The sequence below is a fragment of the Bombus affinis genome, chromosome 1 (assembly GCF_024516045.1).
Source record: "Bombus affinis isolate iyBomAffi1 chromosome 1, iyBomAffi1.2, whole genome shotgun sequence".
Classification (NCBI taxonomy): domain Eukaryota; kingdom Metazoa; phylum Arthropoda; class Insecta; order Hymenoptera; family Apidae; genus Bombus; species Bombus affinis.
Genome location: NC_066344.1, coordinates 15,567,258 through 15,585,065, shown reverse-complemented (window position 1 = coordinate 15,585,065; position 17,808 = coordinate 15,567,258). Strand labels below are relative to the sequence as shown.

The 17,808-nt window shown below is 44.6% G+C and overlaps 2 protein-coding genes across 4 annotated transcripts in view; one reads left to right on the top strand and one right to left on the bottom strand.

Annotated features, from left to right (window-relative positions):
* The first annotated feature begins 1,502 nt into the window (after window positions 1-1,502).
* On the top strand, window positions 1,503-6,321 carry LOC126922487 (uncharacterized protein DDB_G0271670-like). 2 transcript variants are annotated; one of them, XM_050735074.1, is made up of 6 exons: window positions 1,503-2,411; window positions 2,610-2,841; window positions 3,025-3,414; window positions 3,481-3,642; window positions 3,720-3,964; window positions 4,052-6,321. In XM_050735074.1, the coding sequence occupies exons 1-6, from the start codon at window positions 2,154-2,156 to the stop codon at window positions 4,208-4,210; spliced, it is 1,446 nt and encodes a 481-aa protein (XP_050591031.1). In that variant the 5' UTR covers window positions 1,503-2,153; the 3' UTR covers window positions 4,211-6,321. The 2 variants fall into 2 exon arrangements, with proteins under 2 accessions (XP_050591031.1, XP_050591021.1); XM_050735064.1 differs by having other exon boundaries at window positions 3,025-3,642.
* A 1,700-nt stretch (window positions 6,322-8,021) lies between these two features.
* LOC126922638 (frequenin-1) overlaps window positions 8,022-17,808 on the bottom strand; it is a 72,544-nt gene continuing 62,757 nt past the window's right edge. For both annotated transcript variants that reach the window (XM_050735442.1, XM_050735441.1), the window contains exon 8: window positions 8,022-12,803. In XM_050735442.1, the coding sequence (XP_050591399.1) occupies window positions 12,636-12,803 (168 nt within the window). In that variant the 3' untranslated portion in view covers window positions 8,022-12,635. The remainder of the gene's footprint in view (window positions 12,804-17,808) is intronic.

The following is a 17,808-nucleotide window of genomic DNA, read 5'->3' as shown; positions in this document are numbered from 1 at the left end:
GTTTATCGCGTTTGCCGTCCATCAAAACGTATATTATATAACGTAAATAAATAAAATAAAAATTGACGAATGTTTTATTATTACTTTAAAAGAAGATACGAACAAAATGTAGCGTAGAAAGAGACAAATAAGGTTACTTTGCTAAATTGTAATTAAAGAGAAGCACGAAGAATACGTTCGTAGGAAATGTACATAGATCATCAGAAAATTTGTTCGTTTGTATTAATATTAATATCGCCGTTGGTGTGTCTGTTTGATCGCGTCTTTACCTTGACAAATATAAATGAAAATATCTTTGAACGTGTTTCCTATGTGAATGTTGCTCGCATGATTTATACGACTCGGTTAGCCAAAATAACGAAGATCCTCTGGCTACGTAGACGACGATTCGACTGGCCTCGCGAAACGAGCTTCGCTTTGTTCGTTTCGAGGGTGTTCGGCGAAGAACAGCCTCGCTCGTAACATATATTCGCAACATAACGTTGTTGAAGCGGAACAGCCAGTGTGCAGGCGTGTTTACGTTTCGTTATGAAAAGCATCGTGAGAAAGCGGCGGCGCTGTTCGTGCAGCAGCAAAGGTTGTAAAATGCGTTTGCGTTGTTCCAACTGTAACCAGCACATTCGTTGATTAATTACGTATTTTCTCTTCGCGGTACTTGACTGGAGTTTGCATAATCTTGCGGCTGGCAGCTGGCAATCTCGAGAGCGAATCGGTCCTCGCTTCTATCGAGTTTAGGGATTTTACTCGACAGTCGCGTGTGGTTTCACGTGAAACCATAGAAGAGAGAATTTTCCTCAGATCCAAAGGCCATAGTTATCGACTGCGTTCGCGGATACGGATACCAGATCTCGTTTCCTGCCATAAGTAAATATTTGAAAGAAAGGCCTGCTACCTACTATCACTGACCACTCGTCGCCAGCGTTTCTCTCCACGCGTAAAAGTGAAATGCTCCCGTGCGCGAATACGGGCCGTCTCCAGGAGAAGTGGTTTGGTTCGTTGACTTGGAAATTCTTACAATTAGTGGCGATAGCGAACGTGCGCTTGCAATTTGTTTCCTTCTCGTGTCGGCAAGCGATCCGACAGGGCGCTTAATTTCCCATCGACGAAGTCTTAATCCGCGAGCTGAAATATTTGCTTAGTTTCGAGTAAACAAAGCGAATCTTGTTCTCCATCTCGGCATGGATGGTTCGCGTAAATTGCGCAAACTCGGCTGGCGCGGGTTGCCGCTCGTAAATATTGCGCAAGTATAGCCGACGGCTAATCGCGAAACAAGCGCGACAAAATTTAAACGATAGAAAGTTAAATGGTTTACACGTGCATTACGAATGTATATACCGAATAAGAATCTGTACACGTATGTATCTGTATGTACCTGTAGACACGTCCGCGGTTTGTACACGTAGGAGAAGAAGCGCAACCAGTGCCACGCGCGATATTTTATTTCTTTTCCCTTCAGGCCTTTTTTTCACGATATTTCTAACGCGATAAAAATTAATTAGAAGCTGTATCATAATAACAGTAATAAAATAATACAAGTAAGTCGAGACAATAGAAGGCCGCGGAGTCTGCAATCCCAACGAAGGTCATCGCGTCGCGTGGAAAATGTAACGCGTCCAATCGCCGTCGGTCCGCTGTGAAAAATTTATTCGAAGCCTAAGGTCGCGTGAGTACGTCCGTTCCATCGACGGAAGAGTTTCGCGCGATTTTCGCTACGATCGATGTTACGTTAAAAGGGCGCGGTTGCGTGTAATTTGAAATGAATTAAAAGGAATTGCGGCGAAAGAAGGTGGAACGGAGAAGAGGACAGCGCAGAGTAGGAGCCGAGAGTGCGATGTTTCTCGTGGCGAGCAAGCGGAGAAAACAACGTGCAAAACTACTAAGGATTGTACGCACCGCGAAAAGAACGACGAATCGCGGCGATCTGTTTTGTCGAAACAAAAGCGATCGCACTTCTGCCAAGATAGTCTGCGTTTCTCTAAACGCTTTCTTACGATCGTACGCGTTCTTGCGATCCTACGTTCTTACGTCTTTAAGCGTTCGTTCTCGAGCAACAGCGATCCAATCGGCGAGCCCCCCGCGCCCCGGCAAACGATACATCGCGATCGATCGACGCCGCACCGTATCGGTTTCCCATACAGTTGCTACAGCCGAGAATGCCGCGCAATTTGTCGGAAGCCGACAGAAAGAAGAATCAATTCGACAAGGAAGAACGAGTTCATCTATTGGCTATAATGAAGCAGTACGCGCCTCTGTTGGACAAGAGCGCTTCTACCTTGGCCCGTAAAAAGATTTGGACGACCATCGAGGACGAGTTTAAGAAGGCCGGCTTTACTCGCAAGACGTCCGCTCAATTGAAGAAATATTGGCAAAACTACAAGTATCACTGCAAGAAGGCTATGGCGTTTGGCAAGGTATTCTCTTCAGGTTTTCCCTTTATCCATCGAATTCGTGTTAAAACGTGCCAGTTACGGAAACCCCATCGTTCGACGTTTCGACGAGATCGAAGGTCCGCGCCAATCCTCGCACTTACGCTGTCGCCTTCTTTCCGTAGCTTCGCGTACCTTCTTCTCCTCCTGAAACAGCTCTCACATATAATGGACACATTGTAGGAAAGTAAGAAGTGCGTAGAATCGGAGATGACCGAGTGCCTCGAGTGGAACAGATACCAAGTTTTCGTAGAGAATCGGTCGCCGGCTAAGTTTTCGCAAATTCCTGACGTTGTTCGATCGTTGGCCGATCATTTGCAGAGGTCGCCGACGAAATCAGGTGGCCGGTTTCGTGAGAAATACGAAGACAACGCAGCCACCGCTCACCATTCCAACAACCTGGATGATTTTATTGGTATTCTTCTCATACTTTTACCTCTTGCCTCGGTAGCTGTCCATCTGCCCGTTTATCGTTCGTCTAATATCGCGGCCCGTGCAAAGTCCTCGCACTTGCATGGTCCCTCGTTCGAGTTGTTTAAAACGGCGATCGAAGTTTGTCGAGGAAACGATGGAGAAATAAACGGTTGGCCATTTTAAGATCTGTCGCGAGTCAAAGTGGAGCGGAACGACGACCAAGCGTCCGACGATTCCAAGGCGGAAGGCACGAACGCGTTGGAGAATGTCAGCCTTAAGGAGGACATCAATTTGGAGGAGAGAAAGGAGATCCTTGGGAACGAGGATCGTCTGGTAGTATCCACATCGTCGTCGTTGTCCTCATCGTCGTCGTCGTCGTCGTCGTCGTCGTCGTCGTTGCTATCGAGTAACGCGACGGAATGCAAAACTATGAATCGGATCGTGGTGTCCAACGCGCGTATTTCCAACAACAGCGTCACCGTGTCGGTGATTTATCCCGAGAACGACCACTCGTACTTTCCCACAAACGCGATCGACGGCACGGTGCAGGCATCTGTGTCTTCCAGGCGGACAGGTAAAAAGCAAAAGGATCGTTGTTTGTTACTTGGAAACAACGGCCAACACGTTTTTCGCATTTCAGCGGACGCTGTGTGGGACGAACAGCAGGCGCAGCAAGGCGACTGGTTAAATTCGAGGAAAACGCGCGCCGCGAACGACGGTGCACGCGCCATGCCATTCGGCTATCACCACAATTTAGCGGAAAGTAAAAACGATCGAACGCGTTCGAAGGAAACGAGTGCAAGTAAGACAGAGAGAAGGGGAATCGGTGCGTAGATCGTCGATAGTCGCGGGTCCGATGAAAACGAGATATTTTTGCAGACAGCGAGGTATACGGTTCGTTGGAATGCAACGCGAACGACGATTCATCGCGCGATAAGAAAATGGAAAAATCGTCGAAGGAAGATGGCGACGTGATCGCGACGGAGAGCGACGAGAACGAGGTCGGTGGTGTCCGCGCGAGAAACTCGACAGCTCGAAGGGACCAGAGCTTCGGAAAGGGCTACGTGTTCCTCACGGATTATCGCAGTCGATTGAAGCACCGGTTGCTTCTGCAACAGCTCGAAGTACGTTGATGGAAATTTTAACCGAGGAAATTGGTCGCAGGAACAGCGTTAGCGGGACAAGACGTTTGTCGGTTCGGTTGGTTGCAGGCGGAGGAGAAACGGTTGAAGATCAAAATCGCGGAAATGGCCATTCAAGAGGTGCAGCTTAGGATAAAAGCATTGAGCGAGGATATGCGACGCACGGAGGAGTTGCATCGGTTGCGTCTGGCGCGCACAGCAGCTGGAAATCGGCAAACGTTCGAGTAGCCGAACCCGCGCGGCATTGCTGAAAAGACAAGAAAAGGTGGTGGGTTCGCGTGTGCTTCAAATTATTTTTATTAATCACCATCATTATCGTGTGTTACGATGTCGTGGTTATTTAGAAAAAACGCCTGGGACCATACAAAATAACAATGCGCTTAGATTTTCGTGGTAACCGAGCAACCTAGCTATATATATCGAGGTCAGGATGTTCGTCTCGGTTGCTTCCGTCGTCCATCCGTCGTACGACCGTCCGTATCGTCGACGAACCAGCCGTGGATCCTCGATCAACCACGGAACACGGATAACGTGTTATCGCGTAACAACAACATTTCTTCCGATCCGATCGTAACTGTCTGCCCCCTTTTCTGTGTTTCTCTACTCACCGCAGTCGCGATTATCGCAAACCCGCCGTCGCGTTTATTTACAATTTACAAGCATGTCCGTTCGTTCCCTGCCACCTCGTAACTAACGATTTTCCTCGTATTTAGTGATTGTTAATAATTATCACAGAAAGTTCGTAAAACAATGACCTTGACGTATGTCGGCGTGTACGCGTGTCTCTGCTGTGTGTTTCGTGTTCTCGTGTGAATGTCACGTGTGCCCGTGTATTATGTACCCATCGAGAATCGTTTCTTTTTCGCATTCTTCCTTTCCGCCGCGTAGTTTCTTCCCTTTTCTTTCTGTCTTCCTTCCTTCCTTCCTTCCTTCCTTCCTTTCATTCGCGTTTGCTCGCCGAACGAGAGAGTATACCGTACGCGTTCTAGACGGAGAAGTTTGTCACGTTGCTGAGTAAGTAGAGTAGAGTAACAGTAGATTAGCGTTTAGTATATAACTAGCGATAATAGCGATACAAGTATAGTGGCACGCATTAGAATAGCCCTTTAAACTTTGCAGCATTTCAAAATATCGAGTAACGCTATAGTAGAATAATTCTTTTTAATCGTACGCGCGAAGAAATTGATTTTCTTCTCATTCGAGTCATCGAACGAGCGAGCGAGCGAGAGAAAGAAAAAGAGAGAGAGAGAGAGAGAGGAGGGGAGAGGAACCGATCGATAGTTCAACTCTCTCGTATTTTATCCTATTTTTGCGAATCATCGAACGTTGGAAAAGTGATTTTTCCTTTGGCTCGATACAACTGGTCGGAAAAACTTGTCGTTTCCCAAACCAAGGGCAGAACGTTGTAAACCTTATAAAGCCGTTTTGATTGTCGCGATAAAGTTGCCCGTCGAATGGAATTCGAACTCGATATCCTAACAGCTGGTCCGCGTCCTACGACACGAACGAACACGACCGTGTTTCCATCGCGTTCATCGCAATTTTCAATAGCCACGTGAAATGTTCTGTTCAAGAAGCCGGAGAACTCTCCTTCTCTCTCTCTCTCTCTCTCTTTTTCTCTCTTTTTCTCTCTGCGGATTTACTAATTCGTAAAATATTTATAAAAACGAGCTTTCGCGACGATAAACGCGCGAAAAGTAGTAGTAGTAGTAGTAGTAGTAGATATATCTTACGGAGGAATGCGAAACTTCGAAGAAGATGTTTCAACGCGCGTTACCACGTATTTTTACTTCCTCTTTTCCACTCGCTTCCTTGTGCTTCTTCCTCTCCCCCCCCCCTCTCTCTCTCTCTCTCTTCCTCATTTTTCTCAAGTTTCGTCGTATCACTCGTTTCGTACCACTGGCAAGTTAAAAGGAGGAGACTGTAGCTCGACGAAGCTTCGCTACACGAACTTTACACGGAAAGCATCTACAAGTCTCAGCTAAGCAAAAATCCTTTTCCTATAAGGTCTTTTGGAAATGTAAAAATTACTCGATCAAGCCAATTACCAGTGCATGATTCGCCGGTACACGAACAAGTCGCCGTCCTGTCGAGCCACTTCTCCGATGCACGCGCTGTTACAGCCGCGGCTTCGACAATGCATTTCGAGTAACCGGCAAACATGCGAAACGAATTTGCCGGTTCTTATTCTTTGCTTGTACGTCGGCTATCAACGTCGCCGGATCTTCACGTTCTACGACTGTGTAGCACGTCGGTGGAACGGTTGATCGGAAAAGCTTGGGAAAAGCGAAACGAAACAAACCGGAGAATATTTCGAGGAATAAGAAATTGTCGCTGAACGAAGTACACGAATAATACGAAGAACGAAGCGTCGGTTAAATCGCGACAGGACTTTCGAGTATACGCGTCGTCGATTTCTGTCCGATCCGATCGAACAGGCTAACAATCTCCGATAAGAAAGATGGTTAACGTTCGGTCGACGCGAGCAACGAGGATATCCGGATCAATCATACGGATGAAAGAACGCAAACGTTTCGCAATCATCGAATTGATATAGTTGAGCCGACGACACAGCACGAGTTAACTTGCCAACGATCGATCGGCGTATACGTACGATATGATAGCACAGAGCCGGTGGTTCCCCTGTTCGGTGCACCTCGGTGTACCTCGATTCGATAAATCTCTGCTTGCGAAGATTTATCGCTCCTTATAAGCTTCTGCTTGTTTTAAAGTCGATGGAATAACGCGAGGATCGCCGAAGTAGCGTTGAAACTCGAAACTGTACCGATCTGCCGGTACAGCGAGCGCTGCTGCGAATTTTACAGCTGCTGCTGTTTACATTTATTCGTCGGTTAAAAAATCTCTTGTCGACAGCGCTAACATAGTTGTTCGATTATTGCTACCGTTTGACAAGGTTCGACGAGTTCGTTCAACAACCTCCGTTCGTTTTCTCGCGCGTTTCCTCCGATCGTTCGTCCAACGATCGAACCTTTGGAACCTTCGATCGGAGAAACTCGGCGATCAGCTGAGATTCGCGCTGTCATCGATCGAATCGTAGTTTCGATTAAAAAGAAAAGGTGGTCGACGAGTTGCCGAACGTAGCACGCATACAAGGTATATCGCGTAGTCGTCGCATGCGCGAATCCACGTTCTACGATCTACCGGTTTTCGTTATAAATGTAAACCGTTGTTCTTGTGCATCGCACGTGCAACCGGTACGATGCATTGCGTGTAATTTCCAAGGAACAAGAGTAAACGCTAATTCTATCTAAAATCGTTTAAACTTTCTTTCTCGCTACGGATCGTAAGTAAAGTAGATGAGAAGGTTAGCTTCTAACAAGAACAACTTTGGTAATACGAACGACAAACGGGACGGTCATTGCCGCTTTGATTTACCTGTTTTCGACGTTCTCGTAGCCTGGCAGTTGCTGCACGACAACTAGAAAAAAGCCTGTTAAATGTCACGGCTATTGGACTTTTTGGCAAATACCAGCTACGTACGTCGTATACGTTGCATCACGCACGTCTTTGAAACGCGACAGACGCTCGCAAAATATTTCCCATCTTGCACGCTCGCCGCTCTTCCCATCGACAGACGCAGCTCGTAGGTTTGCAAGGGAAGGAGCCGATCTACGGGAGAGTTTCGAATTTTTGGCGCAAGCGAGAAGAAGCAGCGCGCTTCCCCTGCTATCCTCCTGCTACTCGTTCGCCTCCTGGTTTTATGTCGGTTAACTGCGCAAATTGGAAAGGTTTTTAAGCCAAGCAGCGTACGTAACAACGGGAGAAAAGAGCATCGAATTGGTGATTATGTCGACGCACAATTTGGCAGAGACTTCTCATTGACCCTCGAACGAAGGCGGCATCGAAGATCGCGCGTAGGTCGCGCGTATTTATTCACGAGAGAGTTTCGTTGCGAAATATTTGTTACACTCGAACGACTAGTGTTTCCCCATAGAAATATAACACGATCGACGTAGGTAAAAAAGAACAAACCGTGCGTTATATATATCGCGCGCCAACGTCTTTTAAAACGTATGCGACGCGCGTCGCTAACACATTCGGTTAACACTTTACCGACCGCTAGCGATTCAATAGCATACGCACGTCCGATCGGTAGCTCAAGTGCAGATTTTCTCTGGCACCGGCTCTGTTTCGGTTTAGACTCTCCAATACCATTCTTTTCGTTCATCGCGAACGGTAAGTTCTTCAAATTGGTATAAAACTGTGGGAGCTTGCAAAGCAACGCAACTGAGCAAGGTACCTTAGTACTAAATAACAAATTGTTGCTCAAATAATGAGAAAGATTGTCGATGACAGAAAGCTGATTAGCAGGCTATCGGTCGGTAAGTGTCGGAGACAAAAAGGGGATTAATAGGGTGTCAGTCGGTAAGCGTCGGCGACAAGAAGCCGATTAATCGGCTATAGGTCGGTAAAGTATTAATCTGTTAACGTCGTAGCATAGTAATCTATCGCTCGACCAAACTACGGTGTACAGCGAAATACCAAATTACCAAACATAATATAACAATGTAATTACAATAATAATGTAACAATAATGTAAGATAATAGCCAATAGGAAAAAGAAGGAAATAGGGCAAGTTAATCCGACCAAAGTAGATCAATGGAATCGTCGAACGAGAAAAACACGCGTAACTTAAGTAGACGAGCGAATTAGGCGTGAGAGGAACTCGCTTGGATTTATTTTCGAAGTTGTTTGTCTCCGAACCTCCTCGACGACCTTAATCCTGGGGGCGCGTACAGAGGCGTGGTCGTTTAGTCGGTCGTATAATTTTTGCTGCTGCTATATGTGTACGTATATGTAGATATGTGTGTGAGTATAAGCGCCGGGACGGCGACGATAGCGTCGATATAATTTATGTAACAGCACGAAACGAAGGATGTAAGATCGTGGCGTCGCGACGCCACTCGTCAGATGTTAGGCATAGTGGAACGAGTATTTTCATTCTCGGGAAAGTTTTGCATGTTTTGCGTTCACGTTTATCACCGACGCATCGATCTGTAACCCATGAACGATCGATCGCACAACGTTTAGGCAAACGTAGGGAGATCTGGCGATTTGTACGCGCGTTTATGCCGAAACGATAGTCGTAAGACGTCTGGAAGAAAGTGAAACGAAATACGCAACTTCAGGCGAAGCTTATTAAAATTCGTCGCTGCAGAGTTTCAAGAAACGAGAAAGGTCAGGGCTACCGGTTTATGTAAATTTATGTTAAAAATAAATATGATTCATCGAGTGAATTCGCATACGGCGTTGTTGCGTAAGGTCGCTTGTTAACCCTTTGCACTCCGAATTTTATTTCAATTTCGTTGCCAGCAGCTCCCAACGCTTTTAAGAGTTTTATTTGAAATTTATTTTAATTAAAAAATAAGACAATTTAAATAAATAAAGGAAGAAAGAAATTCGCTTAAATACCAGTTTTGGTCGCACTATTGTTGTATTTTATAATTTTTAAGTGTACGATATATCTTGAAACAATTTCCAGGATCCAATCCTGCTTTTCTTTTGCACGTTTCACAAAAGAAGGTGGGACTCGACAAAGCAGCTCCTGAGATGAAAACTCGTGTCGAGTAGCACTCGACATAAGAGTGCAAAGGGTTAATAGAAAAATAAGGTAAGCAGCGGGTCGCGAACCAGCTATCCGCGATCAACGTCGTCAATTTCAGTGAAACACAGCGAAGAAAATTGATTCTAATGATCATCGCTCATCGTCGGTCGCGTCCAGTTCGCTCGTCCAAGTCGAAACACGAAGGCGGACGTTTAACGTGGAAACGACGTTGAAACGGGTCAGGTGTTTAGCGAGGCTCCAGGGTAAAGAGTAACGAACCTCGACGACGAGGGTCGACGCGTGCTAACGAGCAGCGTGCTTCAGACTTCGTTTCACGCTTCGTCGTGTCGCGTGTGTCGCATGCCATTGCTTCGACTTTTTCAGAAACATATCGACCCGACATTCACGAATTCTTCGTTCCAATTAGATCGCAGCTGGTTTCTCGAAACGACGCGAGAACTTGTCTCGGCCTACATTCTGCTCTCTTTCTTAATTAATGCTTTTTATTTATCGTACTTTTTCGTTTGTCTGTCTGAGTGGAATTCCTGTAAGCGAAATTTTCTGTCAAGCAATTTCAACGATCCGAAATTGTCGGACGAGCGAAAGGGATCGAAGGTTCGTTAGAATCGGAGAACCCGAGCGAACTGTTCCGCGGCGTCGTTCTACCGACCGCGTTTGAAAATTGAAACGAGAAATCGCTTTGACGAGGAAATGCGGCCAGTCGATAAAACGCTCGTCCTTTCCGCTTTCCTCTTATTTTAATCATTTCCTGCCCGCTCTCTTTCACCTTTCCTTCCTTTTTCTCCGGTTGCTTTCCACTCGACGCTCGCTTGCCGCGGTATCGAACCGACAATTCCACAGTATCGCAAAATTCTCCACGCCCCCGCGTTTACAAATCCATCGAATTCTCGTTTCGTTCGTGCCACGTAAACTGCGCGTTCGCGAATGTCGAAACCTTCCACGAATATCGTCGCCTTCGTTCTACGCGTATTCTTTGCTCCATTGATCATTCGCTCGTTCACCATACGCTTGGCAGCGTGTGGCCACAATGTTTCTACTGTCGTGGTAGGTTCCACGCCGAGAAAAAAGCCAGTGTCTACGGGAAAATTAGTTTTCTTTTTGCGTTCCGTCGAGCGTACACCGATCGAAGCATCTCGGCGATGTCGGATCTCCGCGTTTAACACGTTGACTGCCGTGTCACTCATATTCGGATGACAGCAAGGTTTTCAATAGCCCGTATTCGGGCGACACCAAAGCTTCCGGCAGAGTCGTGTCACCCATACGCGGATGGCACCAAAAGTTTCTCGCGGGACCGTGTCACTCGTGTTCGGATAACGCCAAAATTTTTAACCCTTTGAGTGCTATGGGCGCATATACGCGTCTGGCGAAAGCTATCGGTGTGGACTAAGGACGCATATATGCGTTTGTCAATTTTTCCGAACACCTATGCAGAAGTAATACTATTACGTTTGTGTGAGATAAATATAAATATATTGCTTAGTAACGGCAGTAAACAAATGCCAATAATGCCTCGTTATAACAGTTATCTACCTGTTTCGCGGACAGTCGCATCTAATTATCAAGAAGGAAATGTGTTGTTTGTGTGAAAAATAAGAGAATGCAGAAAATGCGATGTGGGATTATGTATCCATAATTGTTTTGAAATTTTTCACGGACAACTGAATTATTAACTTGTGTTATATTTACTAAATTTAGTTTCTTAGTTTATTGTTTTCTAGTTTATTGTAAATTTCAATGTTTATAATAAATAATTAATACTAAAAAATAACGCTCTTGAATCATTTAATCTTGTGCAAAAGAATTACTATAACTTATTACGATTTGCGCTTTGAATAGTCAATCAACAGAGTTCAGTCTAACGAAAAAGTATTCCGTCCACAGCGATCGTCAGCGCTAGCCGTGCGCCGTCCGTACGGACCGCATAGGCCGCGAGTATTCAGCACTCTAAGGGTACAGCCGTGTCACCCATATTCGGGTGACGGCAAGGTTTCCAATAGAACCGCGCCGCCTGTATTCGGATGACACCAAAGCTTCCTGCAGAGGCGCGTCACCCACATTCGGGTGACACCATAAGTTTCTCGCGGGACCGTGTCACTCGTGTTCGGATAACGCCAAAATTTCTAACGGAGCGGTGTCACCCGTACTTGGGTGACGCTTATTTGACTACTTGCGAAGGATCGTCGTGGGTATTTGAAAAGATACTCCACAGGAAGTAATAAAACTATTGAATTGTTATAAAAGTAATACGGAAATGGTTTATTAAGAAAATTATTTAGAACGTAAAACTTTAAAGTATTCTACACTAAACTGAGGTTGTCGGGTCAATTTGAACAATAAGTTATTGTTTTCTTTAAATTCTCTCGTGTCTTTGATCGATCCGTTCGACGTCTTTTATCTGCGTAACATAGTTCGCACGCGCGTCTAATGATTCTTCCGGAATCATTTTTCCGAACGGCGATATTGTGCTGACTCCGTCGAAGACAATGATTTTTCGTATTCTGAGACAACCGTAATAATTTTGCAGTTAACAATTCTCTAAATCTTCCAATATTTATATTCTTCCTTGTTGCAATTTTGTAAACCGTCAAAGCTTATACAACAGAAATTGCCAGAAGAAGTTGAACGCCAAGTTTTCCGTACCATTTGATTCCCTTTCTAATTGTGGTGGCATAAAAAACCATTTGGTCAGAGTAATCTATACCACACTCGTGGCCTGAAGGAGATTTCATTGAAAACACGCGCGGCAGTCAACGTGTTAAAGTCAATTTCCCGAGGACTCGATTTTTCCTGATTTTGTCATCCGTCCCTGTTGTCGTTCGCACAAACAAAGTGCAGAGAGGAAGGGAGAGAGAGGATCGCGTCATGTCGATTCGCATTATATGCTACCTACGTATGCGTGTACGCCGGACTGCTTACTTATGGTTATCGAGCCGCCCGTTTTCCTTATCTGTTCGAGCGATCGATTTCTCTCTCTATCCGTTTCGACGACCGGACCGAAGTGACGAGACGATCGTCCGGCTTGAAACGATCGACGACGCACGGTGCGGTCTCGACGGGGCTCGAGGTTACTCGCCGCCTAATGACAACGCTTGCACGATTCTAGGATCGGCTTTGCTACCCTCCCGGAACTCTTCCAGGGTTAATTTGTCGTCGTGGTTTTTGTCCATTTGATCGAAGATCTTGTCCACCCTCTTTTGTGGCGTGTTCTCGTCTTCCGCCTGCGGCTGTTGCCCCTGAAACACCAGGCGACCGATTTATTAGAAACAAGCTCGACATTTCTGCCGCACATCGCCTCCTCCGAATCTGCCAGCTTCCACCGCGAAACTTTCCGCAGAATCGTTAGAATGTTCAGGTTGCGCGAGCTCTGAAAGCAACGCGCTTCCTATCGCGCGTATACGCAGCGTAGGATTACGAAGAAAGGAACTGGCGTACGATTAACGCGCGTCGTATCACGTTACCAAGTCGTAAGAGTATTGTTGCAAGTTCAAGTTGTGCACGAGCGTTTATCTCGGAAATGGAGGAAAGATAAAGTCACGGAAGGGCGCTTAATTCGAGTTTCTCGTGTCGGCGAGTTTTCAGATAAAGCGTTTGGAAAAAGCGGTGGATTTAACGCAGATAGAGTCGGTCGATTTTTTCCCTCTTCCTCTGCCTCCACCGAGTTTCTATAGCGTCGCGTCCTTTTTTCATTTTAATATTTTCTAGGAAACGTACGAACTCGGTGTACTTTCCCTTACGTTTTTCCACAGTCGCTCGCAAGTTCGTCTTTTTCATATCGCACGTGCGTAATCTGCAACCGTTTGAGTCGCAGGGGTGTTCGAAGAATCCCCAACAGAGCGAAGAGAAACAAGCAGCGCAGCAGCGCTCGTCGCATTTCTTATTTTTATGAAATATATCTATATTATTATATATGCGTACTATAAGTTTATAAATATTTCGAATTTTATTCGATAAAAATAATTGAGAAGATAATAATGTAATATTGAGTTGACAACTAAGTGATTGCGGATTTTGCCATTACCACCTAATGACAAAACCCGTAATCACTTAGTTGCCAACCCAATACAAAATACCGTGAGTCGTCCGTGGCGTTCAAATGTACTGGCACTTCTCCACGCGAAATCTAAACAACGCGTTCGCGCTGCTTGCGACTCAAACGGGTAACGAAGAAAGAAAAGGGCAAAGCGACGCGTACGATTAACGTACGTCGTACGACGTTGGCGAGCCAAAAGAAGAAAAAGCGCGAACGACGAGAAGCTTGTAAAGCGATACTTGTCGATGACTGAATTTTTTGAACCGCGTTGGCTGTAGCATCGACGATCGTGGAAATTTTTCCGCTAAATTTTTCATGCGCCGATCGCGATAGCGGTAAACGCTTGCACAACAATGCACGCATTACGTATTCTGCAAGCAAACCTATCTCGGATCTCGCGTTACATTGCCCCGACGAAGAAAAATGCGTGCTTTGCAACGATCCGTGTACCATTTACGTTAACCGTAGCAGTTTAACGTAGCAGCCATTTAACGTGCTTTACGAGAAAACGCAACGTATCGCGCTGAACGTTTATTTCTGGTCTATAGTACACAGTGTTGCGCGTCGGCTAAGAGAAATCATCGGATTAAAATGTTTCTTTGTTGTCGGTGTCCCAGTTTCTTCGCGGAGTTCGAGCTCGCGGGCGTCCGCCTTGCGGAGGACTCGAGCTCGCCGTTCCGTTTAACGCGAATGAAAATTACGCCGGTCGCAGTGCATAGTCTTTCGTCGACGTGCGTAACTCGCTTATCGAACGCTCAACTTCGTTTGTTTCCGTCGTTTCCTAGATATAATCGCGTTTTAATAAATCGCTCCATGCATTCCGTGTCACGTAAACCAGAGACTTTCGTTCGTCCGCTTGCCTGCCGTCTTTCGTAAAATCAACTCGCAACGAATCGAGTTAGTTGGGCGGAAATGTTGGCGAAATGGTTGGCGCGCTAAACACAAGCGCAAGCTAAGATTCGACGCGATAAAAATTCCACGAGTTTTGTTGATCACCGATAGGGGATGCTTTCACGCGCGGCACAGCTGTTGTTCCGGTTGCATACGCTCCAGGCGACTAGTTATTAATCTTTACTAATATTAGTTATTAATAATAATTAATGCGTGAAATATTACTGCTGGTGAACTTTCGGTGGTTTAATGATAAAATTCGGCCATGAAACATAGGGTGATTAACGTAGACTCGCGACAAAAATGCTCGAGATAGGGTCGAAAGCACGGAGTTGGGCGCCTAGCAAATGCCAGACGCGATTTTGTTCAAAATGACCAGGTTGCCGTACGCAGGCGTTTTTACTCGCTACGTGCCCTTAGCATACGGATACCACTCGCATAATTTAAAGCTGGGGTTGAAATAAAAGGTGAATAATGGCCGGCCGTATGCTCGATATCTCTGATAAGAAAAATAGCAGTGGTCAGTGGGCATAGTACGCTTTTCCTTCCTTTTTATTTTATTGTCTGCTAACGATTGCCTGTATCGACCTCGCCTTTTGTATCTCGCCCGTGCGAAAAAAATTTAGCTCAAATGGTCGTCGAAAATTCTCGATCAGTTCTCGAACAAGAATCGACTGATCCAAATATTAATCGATTCGTAAGCGACGAGTGTTCATCGACGATTGTCTCGCAGGCTAATTGCAGTATTCTTGTAGACAATACTTGAAATGAAAAAATGAAAAAATGTACTTTTTTATCGTACTGTGTCCTACGTAGCAATAATATGATAGAATAAAAGTTACAATGGAATAGAACAGTATAAAATTTGAGAATAATTTTCGTTCGTAAAAAATTACTACTGGCGTTAAATAATGATAATACTGGTACGTCCAACGTTTATATATATGTCGGGTTGGCGTTAAGATTAGAGTTAGGGTTAAAGGCGTGAAACGAATCCCTATTGGCGCTAGACGTGATCATTATGCAATAGAGGAGATATTTACTAGTGCAAATATGACTATGATGGAATTGGACAAGTAATCGCGATAATTAGATACTCGAGAAGCTAATGACAATGATCCTAGGCTCAATAACGAATCCGCGGTCAACGGAATGACGAACTTTACCCTTCGTTAGCGTTTAAGTTACACTGTAGGTTAGAGAAAGGGGCAATTATTACGTATACGAAAGACCGTTCGATTGCGGATGAGATCGCACTAGAGAGAGTGACTCTCCGTCGCGGTGACGCTGTCGAAGAAAACTATGATGGGTGTGCCTAAGGGCACGAGATCATCGGATTCGCGGAGAAAAGTCTTCGTTCGAAGGGTGAGGGAAATTGACGTTGCTGTTAATTGGTCAATTTCCATGTTGGTTGTTAGAGAAAGATATTAGCTGTCCTTGGGAAAAGTTGCTAGCGGGAAGCGTCGTTCGTGGAAGGATAGATTTCTCTTATCTTCCCGTAGTTGGGGCACAGGCTATTTGTCTATTTGAAAGACTTTGTATAATTGAAACTTAATATTCGTAGCGGGTCCTCGCCCAGCTAAACATATACTGTGAAGATGCGTTGGCATCTGGCAATCATCTTACCCGAAGGACAAAGTCTGCGTGTGGCGAGCCACGGGGCAGAAACCATTGAAACGTTTACCGTCGTGCCCTGTCCCAAGTATTTCTTTTAAGGAGAGTTATAGAATTACTTCATGCCCTTGTTAGACAAAACGTTCATCCCTTGACCGCGGCTACGTTCGGTGACCGGTTGTCGCCTCGAGCTCACTATCATAAATCTCAAATAAATACAGTCGGATCGAATGACAACAGTTTCTTAATACGGCTATGGTGAAATCTAAATTACAATACTAGGGGTCTTCCCAAAGTTCCAAAGGGAAGGTTCCGGTGTTCTTTCATCTCCGACATATATAATTATATAATATCCAAGCGAATGTATGGATATTAAATATCATCACTTATAAAACAATTCTTACTCTGAGTATTGTAAAATACACTTTTGTAATAAAAGTGAAAAGAACATTATGGAAAAATATATTTTCTGTTTTTATACGATTTACTTAGGGAGAAACAGAATTGATATTCGCAATGCTTTCTCTACAATTCTCTCTACAATTGCTTCTCTACAATTAAGAGATGACACATACAAGATTTTCTAAAAATATAATTCATTTTTCGATGAATATTAACCGTATTAGTGCAGAAGATAGAAAATGTTATGCCGCATTTGAATTATTGTACACTTAGCATCTTATAACGGAAAGGAAGTTTCAAAAATAATTTTAAGGCGGAGCAGCTTTTCCGCCTCCTAAATATGTGACGTTTGGGATTTACAGTCTTGTCTACAAGAAATCTTCAATTATTTATTACTTATTTATTACTACTTGTTATTTATTATTTAATACTTAGTTATCTATTTAATTATTTACTAACGGTTTCTGTCAGGTGGCTCACTACACAAAGACCCGATTTTTCGGACAAAGTAATTGCCAGCTGATGACACATCCTCTCAGAATATCTTCAGGACCCGCCGTAAATCTTAGGATTTATTTAGCTAAGGTTCTCCAAAGGAACAAATAGTCTTCGTCTTAACAGTCTCTAAATCTAACTACGGGAAAATACGAGAAATCTGCTTTGTTCACGTGCAATGCTTCCCACTAATAACTTTCTTTCGAGGGCGGTTAGAATCCTTCTCCAACCACCAAAGAGAAATTAACCAATTAACAGCAACGTCCACTTACCTCACTTTCCGAACCAGGGCTTTCCTCAACGAATCGATAATTGGAAGTTAGCAGTAATAATTGAACCGAGTTTCTTATCTCAAGCAATCGTCACCCACACTTGTATCGTACATCATAACGTATCGACCAGAAGTTGAACTTGTAATCGCGAGTCCTACGCATAGTGTACACATAGAGTATATGGTAGTAAATATACAGAGTGATTGGTAACTGGTGGATTGGTAACAAGCGGAAAGGGGGTGATTCTACGCGAAAAAAGGAATCGAAAATATGGAATAAAAATTTTTCGTTTGAGGCTTTGTTATCGAGAAAATCGACTTTGAATTTTCGCTGGAACAATAGCTTGGCCACCACGCTCTCCTAACTTAACTCCATTTGACTTTTATTTATGGAGCCATATCAAATCAATTATCTATTCTAAAGAAATCGCAAGTTGCGAGCAATTGAAAGAAAAGATTATTGTAGCCTTTCATACTTTAAAACAATCGAATACGTTGGAAAGTGTTCATAGAAATTCAATTAGAAGAGCAGAAG